Source organism: Aquarana catesbeiana, linkage group LG01 (genome assembly GCF_042186555.1).
Source record: "Aquarana catesbeiana isolate 2022-GZ linkage group LG01, ASM4218655v1, whole genome shotgun sequence".
NCBI classification, from domain to species: Eukaryota; Metazoa; Chordata; class Amphibia; order Anura; family Ranidae; genus Aquarana; species Aquarana catesbeiana.
The window spans coordinates 239,328,016-239,344,496 of NC_133324.1; the positions used below are offsets into that span (position 1 = coordinate 239,328,016).

At 41.3% G+C, this 16,481-nt stretch overlaps 1 protein-coding gene across 1 annotated transcript in view; it reads left to right on the forward strand.

Moving 5' to 3' along the window:
- The window catches only part of PPP1CC (protein phosphatase 1 catalytic subunit gamma), a 49,755-nt gene extending 35,983 nt beyond the window's left edge, over positions 1-13,772 (forward strand). Inside the window, exons 4-7 of the mRNA XM_073626297.1 lie at positions 30-134; positions 4,559-4,782; positions 11,128-11,262; positions 12,813-13,772. Coding sequence (XP_073482398.1) covers positions 30-134; positions 4,559-4,782; positions 11,128-11,262; positions 12,813-12,902 — 554 coding nt within the window. The 3' untranslated portion in view covers positions 12,903-13,772. The remainder of the gene's footprint in view (positions 1-29; positions 135-4,558; positions 4,783-11,127; positions 11,263-12,812) is intronic.
- The last annotated feature ends 2,709 nt before the right edge of the window (positions 13,773-16,481 follow it).

Below are 16,481 nucleotides of genomic sequence, written 5' to 3' on the forward strand. Positions count from 1 at the left end.
TTTTTTTTTTTTTTTTTTCTTTCTTGTAGGTAAAAGAAGGTATAACATTAAATTGTGGAAAACCTTTACAGACTGCTTCAATTGCTTGCCAATAGCTGCCATAGTAGATGAGAAGATCTTCTGCTGTCATGGAGGTAAATTTTAACCAAGGGTCTAATTGGTGTTCTGTAACATGTTCCCTATGCTTTTGGATGCGTGTGGGTTTTTTGTTCTTTCCCCTGGTGTTAAATTGTAGGGGTGTTTAAAGTGCTGCCTGTGGAAAATATGGGGTACTAAAATTCATGGTCTTGTGGGTTTATTTTACCAAAACGGTGCATTCTTAGTATTGAGACTCCTTCACTTTTTTTATTTTATGTTGCAGCCTGATACTACTGTTTAAAATTAATTTTTTCTGTGTTCACGCCAAACCCCATGAGTGGACAACCACATTTTAGAATTGTTTGCAAATGTATGAAAGTAAAACCAAATATCACATTGGCATAAGTATTCAGACTCTTCGCATCAACACTTTACATTTTAGCTCAGGTGCTTCCCATTTCTATTGATGCTGAGATGTTTCTACACCTGGATTGGAGTCCACCTGTGGTAAATAAAAATTGAGTGGACATGATTTGGAAAGGCACACCCCTCTAAGGCCTCACAGCTGGCAATGCATACTTTATAAGAGCAAAAGCTATAAAGTCAAAGGAACTGCATGCAGAGCTCAGACAGGATTATTGGAAGGCTACAAAAATTCTGCTGCTCTGAGGTTTCCAAGAACAGAGCCCTCCATAATGCTCAAATGTGGGGCACAACCAGAACTCTTAGAGCTGGTTGCCCAACTAAACTGAGCAATCAGGGGAGAAGGGCCTTGGTAAAAAGTGACCAAGAAACCCAATTTGACTGAGCTCATAGATTCTGTGTGGAGATGGAACAGAGTTCTAGAAGGACAATCATCACCGCAGCCCTTTATGGCAGATTGGCTAGACTGAAGCCTCTTCTCAGTGCAAAACACTTGAAAGCCCACTTGGAGTTTGCAAAAAAGCACCTGGAGTCTTCTGACTGTGAGGAACACAATTCTCCTGGTCTGATCAAATCAAGATTAAACTGCCTCAATTCTAAATGTTCTGGAGGAAACTGGGCACTGGTCATTACCTGCCCAATACCATCCCGACAGTGAAGCATGGTGGTGGCAGCATAATTCTGTGGAGGTTGAGGGAAAGCTGAATGGAGCAAAGTACAGAGATTTCCTCAATGTAAAGCTGTTCTACAGTGCTTAGGACCTCAGACTGGGCCAAAGGTTCACCTTCCAACATATAAATCCTACACACACAGCCACAGGAGTGGCACAGGGACAACTCTGTTAATGTCCCGGAGTGGCCCAACTAGAGCCCTGACTTGCACATCTCTGGAGAGACCTGAAAATTGCTGTCCCCATCCAACCTGACTGAGCTTGAGAGGATTTGTAATTTTAAAATGGCAGAAAATCCCCCAATCCATTTGTTCAAAGCTTATCAAGTCCTACCCAGATAAGACTTGAGGCTGCAATTGCTGCCAAAGGTGCTTCAACAGTATGGAATAAAGGGTCTGAATACTTAATGATTGTAAACGATCACCTTGTAAAACAACCCATTCAGCTATAAAATAGAAATAAAAGGCAAAACTCTTGTATAGATATAAAAGAGGGATTTTTTTTTTTTTTTTGATCACATTCCCTCGGAGCAGCAAGCAGCACACTGAGCATCCCAGTAAATGGCTGTGCAGCAGAGGCATGTCAGACCAAGTCTGATCATTGGAGGAGAGTACACGGAGTTCCCAGCGTAGCTAGAGTATTGATCAGTTTTTGTTTTTTTTTAATGGGAAAGCAGAGGGACTGGCAGGAACACCAGGGATTTCACACAAAGGATTCAGTACAAAGAACAGGATACTTTTCTGTACATGGTACAGCAGGCACATAACAAAAATATGAAGTCTTGGGGTAACACTGATATATTCTGCTTTTTAATGAATTTAAACATTTCTAAATTTTGTTTTCAGTTTGTCATGGGGTAATGAGTGTAGATTGATGCGAAAATTAATTTAAACTGCAGTGCATTTCATAAACCTTATGCAAATATTGTGACCTTTTTTAAAAAACACAATTTTTTTATTTTCCAGGGTCATTTTTTGAGTTTTAGAAGATTGAACTGCAGAAAGGGTTAACAATAGAGTACATGAGGAATTGCTATATTATATGGTACTGAACAAGATTTTAAGAACCAATGAGTAGGATAGCCTGGAGAGAACAGATTAATGTCAGAGGAAGGTCATAAATGGTTGAGTTGACTTCCAAATGGTCCCATACCCTCGCCGTGTGCTTGGTAATGGCAAATAACCTTGCCTTGTTCGGATGTTTCCAAGGCGGGTTACCTGTCGCTATCGATCAATGCAAGTAGGCCTCTTTGATACCCAGGAAGATGCTTTTTAACTTTCACTATATACAATTGTATAAAAGGTTTCTGGCATATAGCAACTGCTTTTTATTCAAGCTTTCAATTGTACAGTATGGACAGCACATTTGCCTAGTGGTTTCAAATTGAATTGGTACTAGGGTCCCTGGATATTTTCCTGGTACTGACATGTTCTCCTTGAGTCTCCCCCCACACGCCAAAGATGTGTTGGATAAATTAGCCCTAGTATGTGGATATTTATGTAAGATGTGAACTTTGGATTGTAAGCTCCTTGAGCAGGCATGGATATGAATATAAAGTATGCAAAGCACTGTGTAAACTGGTGCTATAAAAAATGCCTGAAGTAAAATGTAGGGCTTTACAGATAACCAGTATCGGCCCTGATACCGAGTACTTGTACTCGTGCAAATTCTCCCTATGCCTAGTCAAATACCTGGACACTCGGGGATGATCGGTGGCGGAAGTTATAATCCCCGATCTCCCTGTGGCTTTCATTAAAGCAGCTGACAGCTGCTTCGTCTCCTCTCCCCTCCGTGGCTTTCAGCTGCTTTAGTGAAAGCCACACAGATCAGTGATTATAACTTCCCCTGCCGCAGCACCAATCATCCCTGAGTGTCCCCTGTGTCCTCCTCTGTGGTCCTCGGTTCCCCCTCTGTCCTCTGTTCCCGCTCCATCGCACTGCTGGTCGTCCCCGTCTCCTCCCCACCCCCCCCACCCCCAATCCCAGATCTTTCAGGATGGAGAGCAGGGGAAGGAGCTGGTAAATCTGTCATTTACCGGCTCCTTACTTTTCTGAATGCAGTCAGTGATCACTGTCCAGTCATAACTGAGCATCGTGAATGGTTTACGATGCTTTTGTTTGGAGAGAAGCTGCTGTCTCCTGTCCATGTTCAATGCAGCTGAGGCTGCTAAGAAAGGGACTAGGGAATCTGTATCCTCCATCCCTTCCCATGTCTCAAACAAAATGTCAGGGGTTTGTTTAGACCCCTGACATCTCACCAAAGCCCCCCTACCCCCCCAACAGGGTTGGGGAAAAGACATTGTAATTTTAAATTAAACTTGTAAAAAAAAGTCCACGCCTCATCAGTGCTGCATATTAGTGCCACTGTCACATGACATTAAAAAGTATCGGTACTTGTGCTCGGTCTTAAAGTGCTATCGGGACAACCCTAGTAAAATGTGGCGGATATGTACAGAGACCATGTAAGGGGTGCAATTCAAAATGGTAATTTGAACCTTTTTGGTGGGTCCTTGTCCCCACTTCCAGGAGATGGTGCCATCCCTCAAAGTTCGAACCCCCCCCTTCCTCGGGCATCAGGCCAATTGGTGCGCTATGTGCAGTAGGGAACAGTCTGAAGCCGAAAGGCTTCACTGCTGGTTTCCCTTAGTGGAGATGGCAGTGGCAGCAGCTGATCCGAAGATCAGCTGGGGTGCTGCCATCGCAGGCTCCCTGGACAGGTGCGTGCCCTAATATTTAAAGTCGGCAGCTACAGGGTTTTTTTTCCTTAGGCTGAAACTCCTATTTAAGTTTACTTTAAAATAGTTGAAGGATAAATTACATGTCAGTATGTTGGGTTTATGTGGGTGTTCCTTTTTGTTTGGGTTTTTATTTTTAACCCTTGCTTATAATTGGATTGAAATGTATCTAATGCCACATGCATTGACTGAAGAACCTGTAATGCAGAGAGCTGTCCAGCCCCTCACATTTTTGCTAACCTTGCCCAGTTACAGTAGTGCAAGCTGCCTGGTCTACATGATGTAGCTCCACAAGTGCATTTCATAGCCACTGACAGGAAGTTGGCTGTAAACTTCTAAAACACTAGGCAAGCATTACTGAGAAACGCAAAGGAGCTATAGAGCTATAGAGCTATAGAGCTATAGAGCTATAGAGCTATAGAGCTATAGAGCTATAGAGCTATAGAGCTATAGAGCTATAGAGCTATAGAGCTATAGAGCTATAGAGCTATAGAGCTATATCTATCAGTCTTGACAGTGAGTGTTATTCTATAGCGTTTCTGGTTAGCAACCAGACTTTTGCCAACGATTGTGTGAATGTAGATGGTAGTCTCCCCACCCCCCAAATATAAATCTCCTCTAAAAACCAGCACTAACATGTCTGTTTACTGTAGGTTTATCACCTGACCTCCAATCAATGGAACAAATCAGGAGAATCATGCGTCCTACTGATGTTCCAGACCAGGGTCTTCTTTGTGACTTGCTGTGGTCTGACCCTGACAAAGATGTCTTAGGCTGGGGTGAAAATGACCGGGGTGTATCATTTACTTTTGGGGCAGAAGTTGTGGCAAAGTTTCTTCACAAACACGATTTGGATCTAATTTGTCGAGCTCACCAGGTAAAACCTTTTTATTTCTGTGTATGTTCAGATCATTGAATGCAAGACTGCATGTTTGCAAGTTTAACAAGCAGATTGTGGTTGCAGTTATAAGGGGTGTTGCTTTTTAAAATTACAATAATTTTGTTGTTTTTTATACATATCCAGAGTAACTTTCACAAATTTTACACCAATCCTTTGGCACTGCTCCAAGAAACCAAGTATTAAAGTTCTCAATTGCAACAACATTCCACAACTTTCTCTCCAGCTGTGCTTTAGGAACCCTGATGGAATTATTTGGGCACTGACATGTCACTTTAGCTGTGAACTCAAGGCTACCTATGCTAGGAAATGCCAGCTTAGAGCTAGTCTGAGACTTTGCTTTTCATTCCAGGAGTACAGTGGTTCTAAAAGTAAAATGTTTACCTTAAAGCATTGAAGCCCAAGAAAACTAATGCAATAGAATAGATTTGTTTTTGTTTTTTAGGCTTTTCTCCCCTGTTTTCACCTAGTGATGTGGCCAGCAACACCATGCACAGATTAACTAACAAATTGGAGCCAAACTCCGGCTCACACTTTGGTGTCCTTTTATGAAAGTGCGGTAAAATACCGCTTTTCAGTTCTCAGGCATTCTCAGAGGAGATCGCTCTCCTCTGAGTGCCTGTTTATGAAAGTGTGTAGATCGCTTCTCATGTTGAGGAGCGATCTACAAACGCCGGGAACTCCTGAGAATGGCTCCTCTCACTGTAATCTCGTGTGATATAGCGGGATTACAGTATGAGGAACCATAAAATACAAAAGTTTAACACAAATCAGCACACATTATTCCCCAACATATTAATAAAATAAAGTTAAATTCCCCCTACACAATATACATTAACCTAATTATAAAAAAACATTGTTTTTATCAATATTTAAAGATCATACATGTCCCTATTTAAATGTGAATGGTGTATAGTGAATGTAATGCACATATATAATGCAGCTATACACCATTCATATAAATGCAAAATACATTTATAATCATTAAAAAAATTTTAATAAAGTATATAAATATTTATTAATAAATTAAAATAAAATATATTTAATTATAGATAAACATAAAAATTGATAAACTGGTGCGATGCGAGAACACTGCAAATCCATTGCGGGTTCGCATGTCTGTTCACACTGCCATATGCGAATCGCTGGGGAGTGTCAATACATTGTTAACGACACCCCCAGATCAGCTTGCATATCGCACTGCGAACTGACAGTTCGGACATGAATTGGATCGCATATGTGTGAACACACATCCGATTCTGGTCCGAACAGAAAAAAGGGTCCTGTGCGTGTTTGCACTGAATGCGGTGCGATATCAGCCATACTATCTGTACAGCTGATATCGCACCGCACAGACATCGCATGTAATGTGAATGGCAGTGTGCTGCGAATAACATGCGATGTCCGGCATCGCACAAGTGTGAACTGGGCCTAAAAGCTAACACCCCCAAATCAGTTCGCATATCGCAGTGCGATCTGCAAACTCGGACAGTAATCGAATCGCATGGCTGTGAACACCCATGCGATCCGATTCTGCTGTGGACCAAAAAAAGGGTCCTGTAAGAGTTTGGTCCGAGGGCATTGCAAATTTAGCAATACTATCTGTATGGCTGAAATCGCATCGCACAGAGATCGGATGTGATTTTGCACTGCAGTGCGGTGCGAATCACATCCGATCTCGGACACCGCAGCAGTGGGAACTGGCCCTAAATCATATTGCATTTGCACCAAAATGGTACAGGACCCTTTATTTGGTCCGCACTGGAATCGGATCGCATGGGTGTGAACACCCATGCGATCCGGTTCCTGCACCATTACATAGTTCGCACTGCGATCTGTGAAATGATCTGGGGGTGTCATTAACTTTACATTGACACCCGCAGTGGTGCGCAGATGTCAATGTAGGTGCGATGTGAAAACCCGCACAGGAATCACGCTGGTTCACGCATCGCACAAGTGTGAACCCAGCCAGAGACGTGAACATCTAAAAAAATATAGATATATCTATGTGTGTGTGTGTGTGTGTGTGTGTGTGTGTGTGTGTATATATATTTATTTATTTTATAAATTCCTATCCTGCTGGTTTTGGGGTGTGTAATGGTGGGCAAGGTGTGCTCTGACTCTTTGGTGAAAGAAGTCAAAAGACTTCTTGCTTTCTCCAGAATATCAGCCAGTTTCAGGCTTCTCACTCTGATTCTACACTTCTGAAATGGTGAATCAGAAAGTGAGAATTCTGTCACAGATCGCCAGTGAGGTGCTGAGATCGCACCTTCATAAACTGGCCGTTTCTGTGAAGTCAGTTACAAATTCTCACTGTGCTGAGATAATGAGCGGAGAACATGTTCTCCACTGATTATCTCAGTTTCATAAACTGGTCATGAGCTGAGATCAGCGGTGAGACTCGGGATCGCCGCTGATCTCAGTTTCATAAAAGGACACCTTTATCCCAAAGAGAAACTTTTAGGGCTAGTTCACACCATTTTGTTCCAGTGCTTTTTATTTTTTTACACCTAAAGTAGGTTACATGGTTTCCAGTGGCATAGTTCACACCCGTGCGCTCCGGAAAAAAACATGCTGCATTTTTCCTGCACAGAACTGTACTGGAACATGCCTACATGCATCAAAAAATGCACCAGACCCCAGTATAGTGGGTTAAACGAGAAGAAAAGAATCTGGAACTCGTCAAATGCACATGCAGAAACGCATCCAGGACTGATCTGGAGGATGTTTTTTGTAGTGTGAACTAGCCCTTATTGTAACACCTTATAAAGGCTTTGCATGAGTAAATAAAAGCTGATCATTTTAATCACCTCTGTATTAAGTGGGCTGTGTCATTCATGTAAACTGATCCATTCTGCTGGAGAGTTTGATGTGAAAAACATACTTGCTCTATTACCAGATAAGAATAGATCTAAAGCCTAAACGAATGCAGCCATCGCATCTAAGAATTGCTTTAATAAATTCTTTGCTACTTGTGGCCTTTGCCTCGCCTCCAAATGCCCACTCCTCCCTTCCCCCAATGCTCATCTGCCAGTCTTTTCTCCCACTGCTCTCAAGCTTGGCTGAGAACAGCGAGAGCCATGGGATCCTGTTGGTAAAATGGGCATTTGGAGGCGGGGCAGAGGCTTCAAGTAGCAAAGAATTAACCACTTCAATACCAGGCACTTTCGCCCCTTCCTGCCCAGGACAATTATGAGCTTTCAGTGCTGATGCACTTTGAATGACAATTGCATGGTCATACAACGCTGTACCCAAGCAGAGTTTTTATCATTTTCTTCCCTCAAATATAGCTTTCTTTTGGTGGTATTGGATCACCTCTGCGGTTTTTATTTTTTGCTAAACTAAAAGTTTCTTATCTGTTATAAAATTGTTTTCTCCATTGACGGGCACTGAGGCGGCACTGAGGAAGCGCTGATATGTAGAATTATTGGGCACTGGCAGATTTTATTATTGGGGCACTGATTGGCACATCTGATGGGGCTGTGCCGACAGGGAGAGCTGCCGATCAGCTCTCCCTGTCGGCGCAAACCGAGGAATGCAGTTTACTGGCTCTCACAATGATCAGCTATGATTTGGTCATAGCTGATCACGTGGTAAGAAGCCTCTGTCAGAGTCTTATCACAATCTGAGATGCGGCGTGTCAGTAACATGCCATGCTGCGTGCCCCTGCGGTCATGCACTGGCATGTTATCCTGCTGAACGTCATGACGCCCAGTCAGGATAACAGAACCACTTCCCAGTCATCATTCTGTTTTAAAGGCTGGGCGGGAAGTGGTTAAAGCAGTAATAACACAAGCAATTCTTAGATGCGATTTAGTTTTTAGTTCTATTATCTGGTAATCCATCCAGTAAGTTTTTCACAATAACAAACTTTCCAGCAGAATGTATGTTTACGCCAAGCCTGCACGTCTGCCCCATAGCAAGGGCTTGCTATGGGGGTGGAAACAAGTAGACTATCATGGGGGGGTGCGCCCGGAAGAGGTTTGGGGCTGCAAAGCACTGTTTACAATCCCTTGGAAAAAAGTTATACTAAAGTCTCATGGTTTTTCATCTTCAGCCCTGGAAGATTTTACCTCCTTCCTGACCAGACAAAGCACTTTTTGTGATTCGGCACTGCGTCGCTTTAACTGACAATTGCACGGTTGTGCGACGTTGCACCCAAACAAAATTGACATGCTTTTTTTTTTTTCCCGCAAATAGAGCTTTCTCTTGGTGGTATTTGATCTCCTCCTGCAGTTTTTATTTTTTGCGCTCTAAACAAAGAGCGACAATTTTGAAAAAACGTATTTACTTTTTGCTATAATATCCCCCAAAAATATCTAACAATTTTTCTGTTTAGGCCAATTAAAAAAAATCGCAATAAGCTTATATTGATTTGCGCAAAAGTTATAGCGTCTACAAAATGGGGTAGTTTTATGGCTTTTCTTTTTTTTTTTTTTTTTTTTCTCTTCAGGACTGCGACATTATGGCAGACACATCGGACACTTGACACAATTTTTGGACCACTGTCATTTATACAGCGATCAGTGCTATAAAAATGCATTGATTACTGTGTAAATGGCAGTGAAGGGGTTAATCACTAGGGGGCAATGAAGGGGTTAAGTGTCCTGGGGAGGGTGGGCTTCAAGTCACATGACAGCAATCACTGTTCTTGATGACAGGAATCAGTGATCTGTTCTGACACAAGCCAGAATGGGGAAATGCCTTGTTTACATAGGCACTTCCCTGTTCTGAGGCTCCGTGACACGATCGCTGGGAGACCAGTGACAGTCCCGGGGGCATGCCCAAGCTGTATGCGGAGGCGCATGCCTGCTATCCCTGCCATTGTGCTGACGTACATCGGTGTGCAGCGGTCGGCAAGTGGTTAATGGATTAAGGTGAAAAACCTTTGCAGAGCATTTTTTTAAAACTGATCCCATCCGTTCCAATGATGCGCATGAGCCCAATGGCTGTTGTCAAATCCAGTGATGCGGTGCTGAGTCCCGCTGCTGTGTCCATTGACACAGTGCGATTCGGGGTAGGGGCACCCCATGAAGGGGAGGAGCCAGGAACACTGGCAGGGCACCCCAGAGGAGGATCAGGGTTGCGCTGTGCAAAACCCTTGCACAGAGCAGGTAATTATAACATGTTAAAAATTGAACCTTTACCAACCCCTTTAATTTAAAAAGGTGTATTTTATTTTTTTTTATTACAACGAAATCCCTTTTAACCACTTCAATACCAGGCCTATTCTGGCACTCCTGTCCCACATGTAAAAACCATAATTTTTTTTTGCTAGAAAATTACTTAGAAACCCCAAATATGTATTAGCAGACACCCTAGGGAATAAAATGGTGGTCATTGCAACTTTTTATCTCGCACGGTATTCGCGTAATAATTTTGAAAACTTTTTTGAAAAAAGTTTCATGAATTAAAAAATAACAAAGTAGTAAAGTTAGCACAATTTTTTTTTTTGTATAATGTGAGAGAATACATATGTGGGCGGGACTTGTGCGTGTTCGCTTCTGAGCGTGAGCTACCGGGGACAGGAGTTTTTTTTTAAAACATTTTTATTTTACTTTTTTTTTTTTTTTTTTTTTATCACTTTTATTCCTATTACAAGGAATGTAAACCTCCCTTGTAATAGGAATCTATCATGACAGGTCCTCTTTATGGTGAGATGCGGGGTCAATAAGACACCACATCTCTCCTCCAGGCTGTAAAGCATGAGATCGTAAAAAAAAAAAAAAATTCACTGGTCACGGCTTTGTTTACATGCGGGGTTCGGGCCTGACGTCATAACGTTGTGCCTGGGCCTCCGGTCAGAGAAGACTGGTGACCATCTGGTCACCGGAAATCACTGGTCATCCGGCGGCGTCTGATTCTTTCTCCTGGCCCCTGATGGCATGTGAGAGCCCGGAGAAGCACCGGATGGCGGCGGGAGGGAGGTGTCCCCTCCTGTCGCCTATAAGAACGAACAAGTGGCGGAACTGCCGCTATGATCGTTCTTATCGTGCACAGAATCACCGCCTGCAAATGATATCTGAATAATGCCTGTAGCTGCAGGCATCATTCAGATATCCCTGCACAAAGTCAAGGGCGTCATATGACGGTGTGTGCTATTGAAGTGGTTTTTAAAGTGGTACTTATCCATTGATTAAAAAAAAGTTAGTGGTGGCTCAAACAACGTTGCAATGAGCAACACTAGAAACTGAGGTATTTGCTTGCCTAACCTACCCCCCAAATCCATATTGTCTGATCAGTATTTATGGGTTACAGGATGACTGTGTGCTGATTTAGCTGTTTTTCCTGCTGATCTTTGTAAACCACATTTTTCTGTTGTAGGTGGTTGAAGATGGATATGAATTTTTTGCCAAACGGCAGTTGGTAACGCTTTTCTCAGCCCCAAACTACTGTGGAGAGTTTGACAATGCAGGAGCAATGATGAGTGTAGATGAAACATTAATGTGCTCTTTCCAGGTATGTTATAAACCTATTTTCTGTCAAAAGAATTTCTTCTTGGGCTGCACACATGGCTACGTTGGGAAATTTACTAAACCTGAAGAGTGCAAAATCTGGTGCAGCTCTGCATAGAAACCAATCGGCTTCCAGGTTTTGTCAAAGCTTAATTGAAAAAGCTGACGTTAGATGATTGGCTACCATGCACAGCTGCACCAGATTCCGAGTGCTCCAGGTTAAGTAAATCTCCCCCATTGTGTCCATCTGAAAGATCTTTTCTATGAAGTGCTCTGCTCTATAGACTGTACTTGGAGGGTTTTGAGCTTTTTATATAAGGAAATGAAAGTGTTTAATGTAGAACATTTGAAATGTCGACAAAAGCTGACAGTTCAGTCTACAGAGCTCAATGCATGTGTAGTGAAACTGATGTATAATTAATACTATAATGTTATGCTTGGCGTGAAACTACTTTTTCTATAAAAAAAAAAACCCTGCCTGCAAAAAATGAACTTGGCATTCAGGAGGACAGTTGTCAGATGTGTAGTGCATCTCTGTATGCCATTCTTCTTCCATTGGGGCTTATAGCTGTCTTATAGTGACCTCAGGGCTGGTGGATGGAACCAGAGGGTGACTGGGTATCTGACACTTTTTTTTTTAATGCATTTTTTTTTTTTTTCTTTTGCTGGAAAATTCCACAAATACCTAGATCTTATGAAAGCATAGGCCATTGAGATAGACAGTCACTTCCAGCACTCAGGTCTTCTATGGTAAAGAGCAACAAGGGCATCAGTATGCCAAGACTAGGTGGCTGCTGCCCTCCTCAGATGGGGTAATCCGATGGAAACTGTGAAAACAAAGCAAAATGAAAGGCACGCACACCTAGTGCATTACCAATGACATTTGATGTCTTAAGAGTAAAAAATGGGTACTCACAAAGTGCAACTCAAGCCATAAAACCAGTGTAGAATAGTGTGAACGGATATGCCGTATCGCATCAAGGGGAGTATGCCGATGTGTTTCGGGGGGGGCACCCTCTTCCTCAGAGCTAAGCTACCAGCTTGGCAGGTGACAAGTACTCTTATGGAGTCATCAAAGGGGAAGTCTATTAAACAAGCCAAGGAATGACCATTGTTTGTGTTCATATGTCAGATCACGGAGTGAATGTTCTGTAGCAAGCTGAGAAATGGTCTTTGATCTGTTTTCAGAAAGCTGTAGAGAAGGCTGCAGATGAAAAGGTCCATCTTGTTTAGGATTTTTCATCTTTGTATCACCTGAGGCTTGTTACTTCAGTAGGCATATGTAAGGATTTAAAGCCACTTTATTATAGTAAGCTATTTTCATGTGCCTGCTGCTTTTGTGTAGTCTTACATAATTAACTCGCCCATTACTTTGTGTGCCTTTTTTATTTTGGAAGCCTTGAAAAATGGTAAGGTCTTATATATGCATTTTGCATAACTCCAGTCTGTTTCAGTTTACATTTTTTGCACAGTAGTTGGCTTGTTCAGTGGTTAAATGATTTCCTTTTTTACATGGAATGTTTAACGTAACCGGTTTACTCATTTCTTTCTCAGATTTTAAAACCTGCAGAGAAAAAGAAACCCAATGCAAGCCGACCAGTAACGCCACCACGAGGCATGATCACGAAACAGGCGAAAAAATGAGGGTCTTTTGGCCTACTTGGACTTGTATTATAGTATATAATCACTTTTTTTATTTTAAATTGTGTAACTTGTACTGGTCCGTTCCATCTAGATGTTGGTGGCTTTTTTTTTTTTTCCATTTAAAGAAATGTATTTGCTACAATGCTTACTATTTTCTGTTCTTTACTTTCAATCTGAAATTCAAACTTTTATCTGTTGCTTCAATATGGTTTCCTTTTTTTTTATGCCAGTGTTACTGTACACTCCGATCTTTTTCTTCATTATGTAGCTTTGTACAATTCACATTATTTGTAAATGCTTGTTTACTACTTTAGTACTTAAAGATGGCACTCACAGGCTGGTCAGACTAGAAACGTCACAGCTATAATTTGCATCCTGTTTATACAAACCACTGTGAACTTTTCCTTTTTGTTTTTTTTTTTTGTTTTTTTTAAAGGGATTTTTTTTACCATCAGGTCCACATATGTATAGCTATTAGAAAAATCCCCCTCTACTTTACCAGCATCACTGGTTTGATGTACATTTAAGTAAAGCACATTTTTTTCCTGTACTGTATTCTTTAACTGAAATTAAAGCCATTATTTTAACTGTTGTGTTCCACTTCCTGAAACTTGCATCTGTACTGGTGTATTGCTCATGTCTTCCAAAGCAATGACGTTGGATTTGCGTCTAGTGTTTGCATGGTAACTGATAAATAAAGGAAGAATGCTTATCTGGACATACCAATGCACTTCCTTATGGCATTACTTATATTTTGTCCTGAGAGGCATAATTACTACTAACAAGATACCAGAATTGGGACATGCCAAAGTTTTCACTTTAAATGTTTACCAGCCTTTTTTATCTCCTAATAAACTTGTTTGAGCCATATGTACAGTATATTTATTTTACCAGCGACTGGCCTATGATGCAAGTCTGTCACTTGTCATCCAAGGTATGGAAAGTGTACCTGTAATAACTAGCGGTGAGACTTGTATTTATGACCAGCTTTAATTTCTTTTGCATAGTGCAAAACATATATTTGGTTGTACTTACTGTTGGTTAACTAGGGTGATGCTTTCTAGTTAAGTCTTGAGTAGCAAGTAACCATCAGGAAACTGGTTTTAAATCCTCCTGGGGGGTGGAGAAATGCACTTATTTGGCGATTCCTATTGGCATAGATGCAACCTGCTAATCTCACATAAGGAAAACAAACTGCAGAGATGGCTAAATGTACACACTAATGGACTACTTTTTAAAATTGTAATCTGCAGCCAGCAAACTGTCTTCTAAACTGTATTAGTGAAAATGCATAACTACTGATCATTTAGTTTCTTTTTAATTGTTTAACCTTCAGCCCCAGAAGATTTGGCTGCTCAATGACCAGGCCAATTTTTGTGATATGGTACCCAAACAAAATTGACCTCCTTTTCCCACAAATAGAGCTTTCATTTGATCACCCCTGCTGTTTTCATTTTTCGCGCTATAAACAAAAAAGCGACTATTTTGAAAACAATTTTTATTTACTTTTTGCTATAATATATCCCACTTTTTTTCAAATACTTTTTTTTCTGTTTGTTCTACATATTTTTGCTAAAAAATGGCAAGTAGCGTATATTGATAGGTTTGCACAAAAGTTATAGCAGCTACAAAATATGGCTTTTTTTTTTTTTCATATGGGACTGCAATATTGCAGCGGACAAATTAAACACTTGACACATTTTTGGGACATTGACAATTTATACAGCGATCAGTGCTATAAAAATGCATTGATTACTGTATAAATGTCACTGGTAGGGAAGGGGTAAACACTAGGGGGTGATCAAGGGGTTAACTGTTCCTGTCTAGTAGTAGAGATCAGTGTTTGTACTTAGTACATGATTTTGTTGAACACACAATTTGTCTCTACTCCCCTGAAAGAACTGGGATTTGTGTGTTGATTGTGGGTACCCAGCAGTCATCGTGCCCACCGGGCACACGCATTGGCTTCAGGCACATGCTGCAGGCGCATGCTCCTCTGGCAGTACGTGTGCCCCTAGTGGCCAAAAGTCAAAGCGATGTAAGGTAACGTCGTTTAGCCCAACCGTGCCATTCTGCTGCAGTAAAATTGCAGCGGTTGATCGGCAAGCAGTTAAAAGCCCAATAAAATATTTGCATAAAATCTCAACCTACCTTTTTGTCTATTGGCACATTGTTGTGCAGCCACTTTACACTAAAATCTGAGTATAGTATGGGTTCATAATTTTCAGTGCAAGTTATTGTAACTTGTTACAGCACATTCTATTGCATTTTCTTTCTTATAACAATGTGTACTGTGTATGTAGATTAGGGGAGAGATCAGTCTTCCAAAATGTTATACCATTTTTATATATAGAAGTGTTTATTTTTGTCATTTCTAGAATTTTGTTCTGAGACCGATTCCAAGTAAGCTCAGACTTGATTTCCATTTCTCTTTCCCTAGAGCAGTGGTTCTCAACTCCAGTCCTCGGGACCCACCAACAGGCCAGATTTTAAGTATTACCTTGGGGAGTTGCAGACTAGAATACTGCAATCACTGAGCAGCAAGTGATATCACCTGTGATGTATTTCAGCTATCTTGCAAACCTGGCCTGTTGGTGGGTCCTGAGGACTGGAGTTGAGAACCACTGCCCTAGAGGCAATTTGGTCTACATAAAAGTTGTGACTGAATAAAGTCCATGTGTCTAAATAATGGAGTTTCTTTGTGGTTGGTGTTCTTGGAATACCAGAAACTGATCATGTTTTACATGTGTATTTTGAAGACTCATTGTATGTTTGCCCAGGTGAAGGAGTAAATTAGGCCATAGAGGGTGTGTAACTTCTTTCCTGCAACCATGGGTTGAAGGAAATTCTCACAATTTCCCCATCAATGCAGTGCTGACAGGGGAATTCCTCCTAAGCAAATTGTCTGCTTCCGGCGATTCGGAAGCCATCCCCACCAGGAGAAGACAGTGATTTTTACTTGTGGCTATAGTAGCTGCTTGCGATATCAAGTGAATTCGGTAGGCTCATTGTACCTAAGTTTATTTATCAACTTGGTACATTCAGCCAGTTTCTGCTGAACTGGCAGATTCAAACAGTATGACTGACTTTAAAGATCTTGTAGCCCCAGTAGACTATGGCTCCTCTATTTACTGTAATCAAGGGAAACCAGATTGCGAGCAATCTTTTTGGAAGGTTGAAACAGGAAAAGATCTATTTCAAGATTGTATAAAATAAAACTTGGCCTTTTTAGGACATTTTAGAAACAGACTGAAAAATGTACAGAATACATCCTGTCAATTCATACATACAGTGCTCAGCATAAAGTAAATGAGTACACCCCAACAGTGGGACACTATACTACAAAATACTCCCACAAATGCAGGTCATTGATTGCAACCAAGATTTCTTAATTTGTACACACACGTGTCTTTCCATAACACATTCATTTATTCATTCAAGACCATGTTGCAAAAATAAACCCCAAAGAAAGGCTTTTTTTTTTCCTAAAATTTAGGCGCAAAGCTAATTAACGAGTTCTACCAGGTGAGTTATTAATTAACCGCTACCACCCACTGTCAAATGATGGCGGGACGCTGT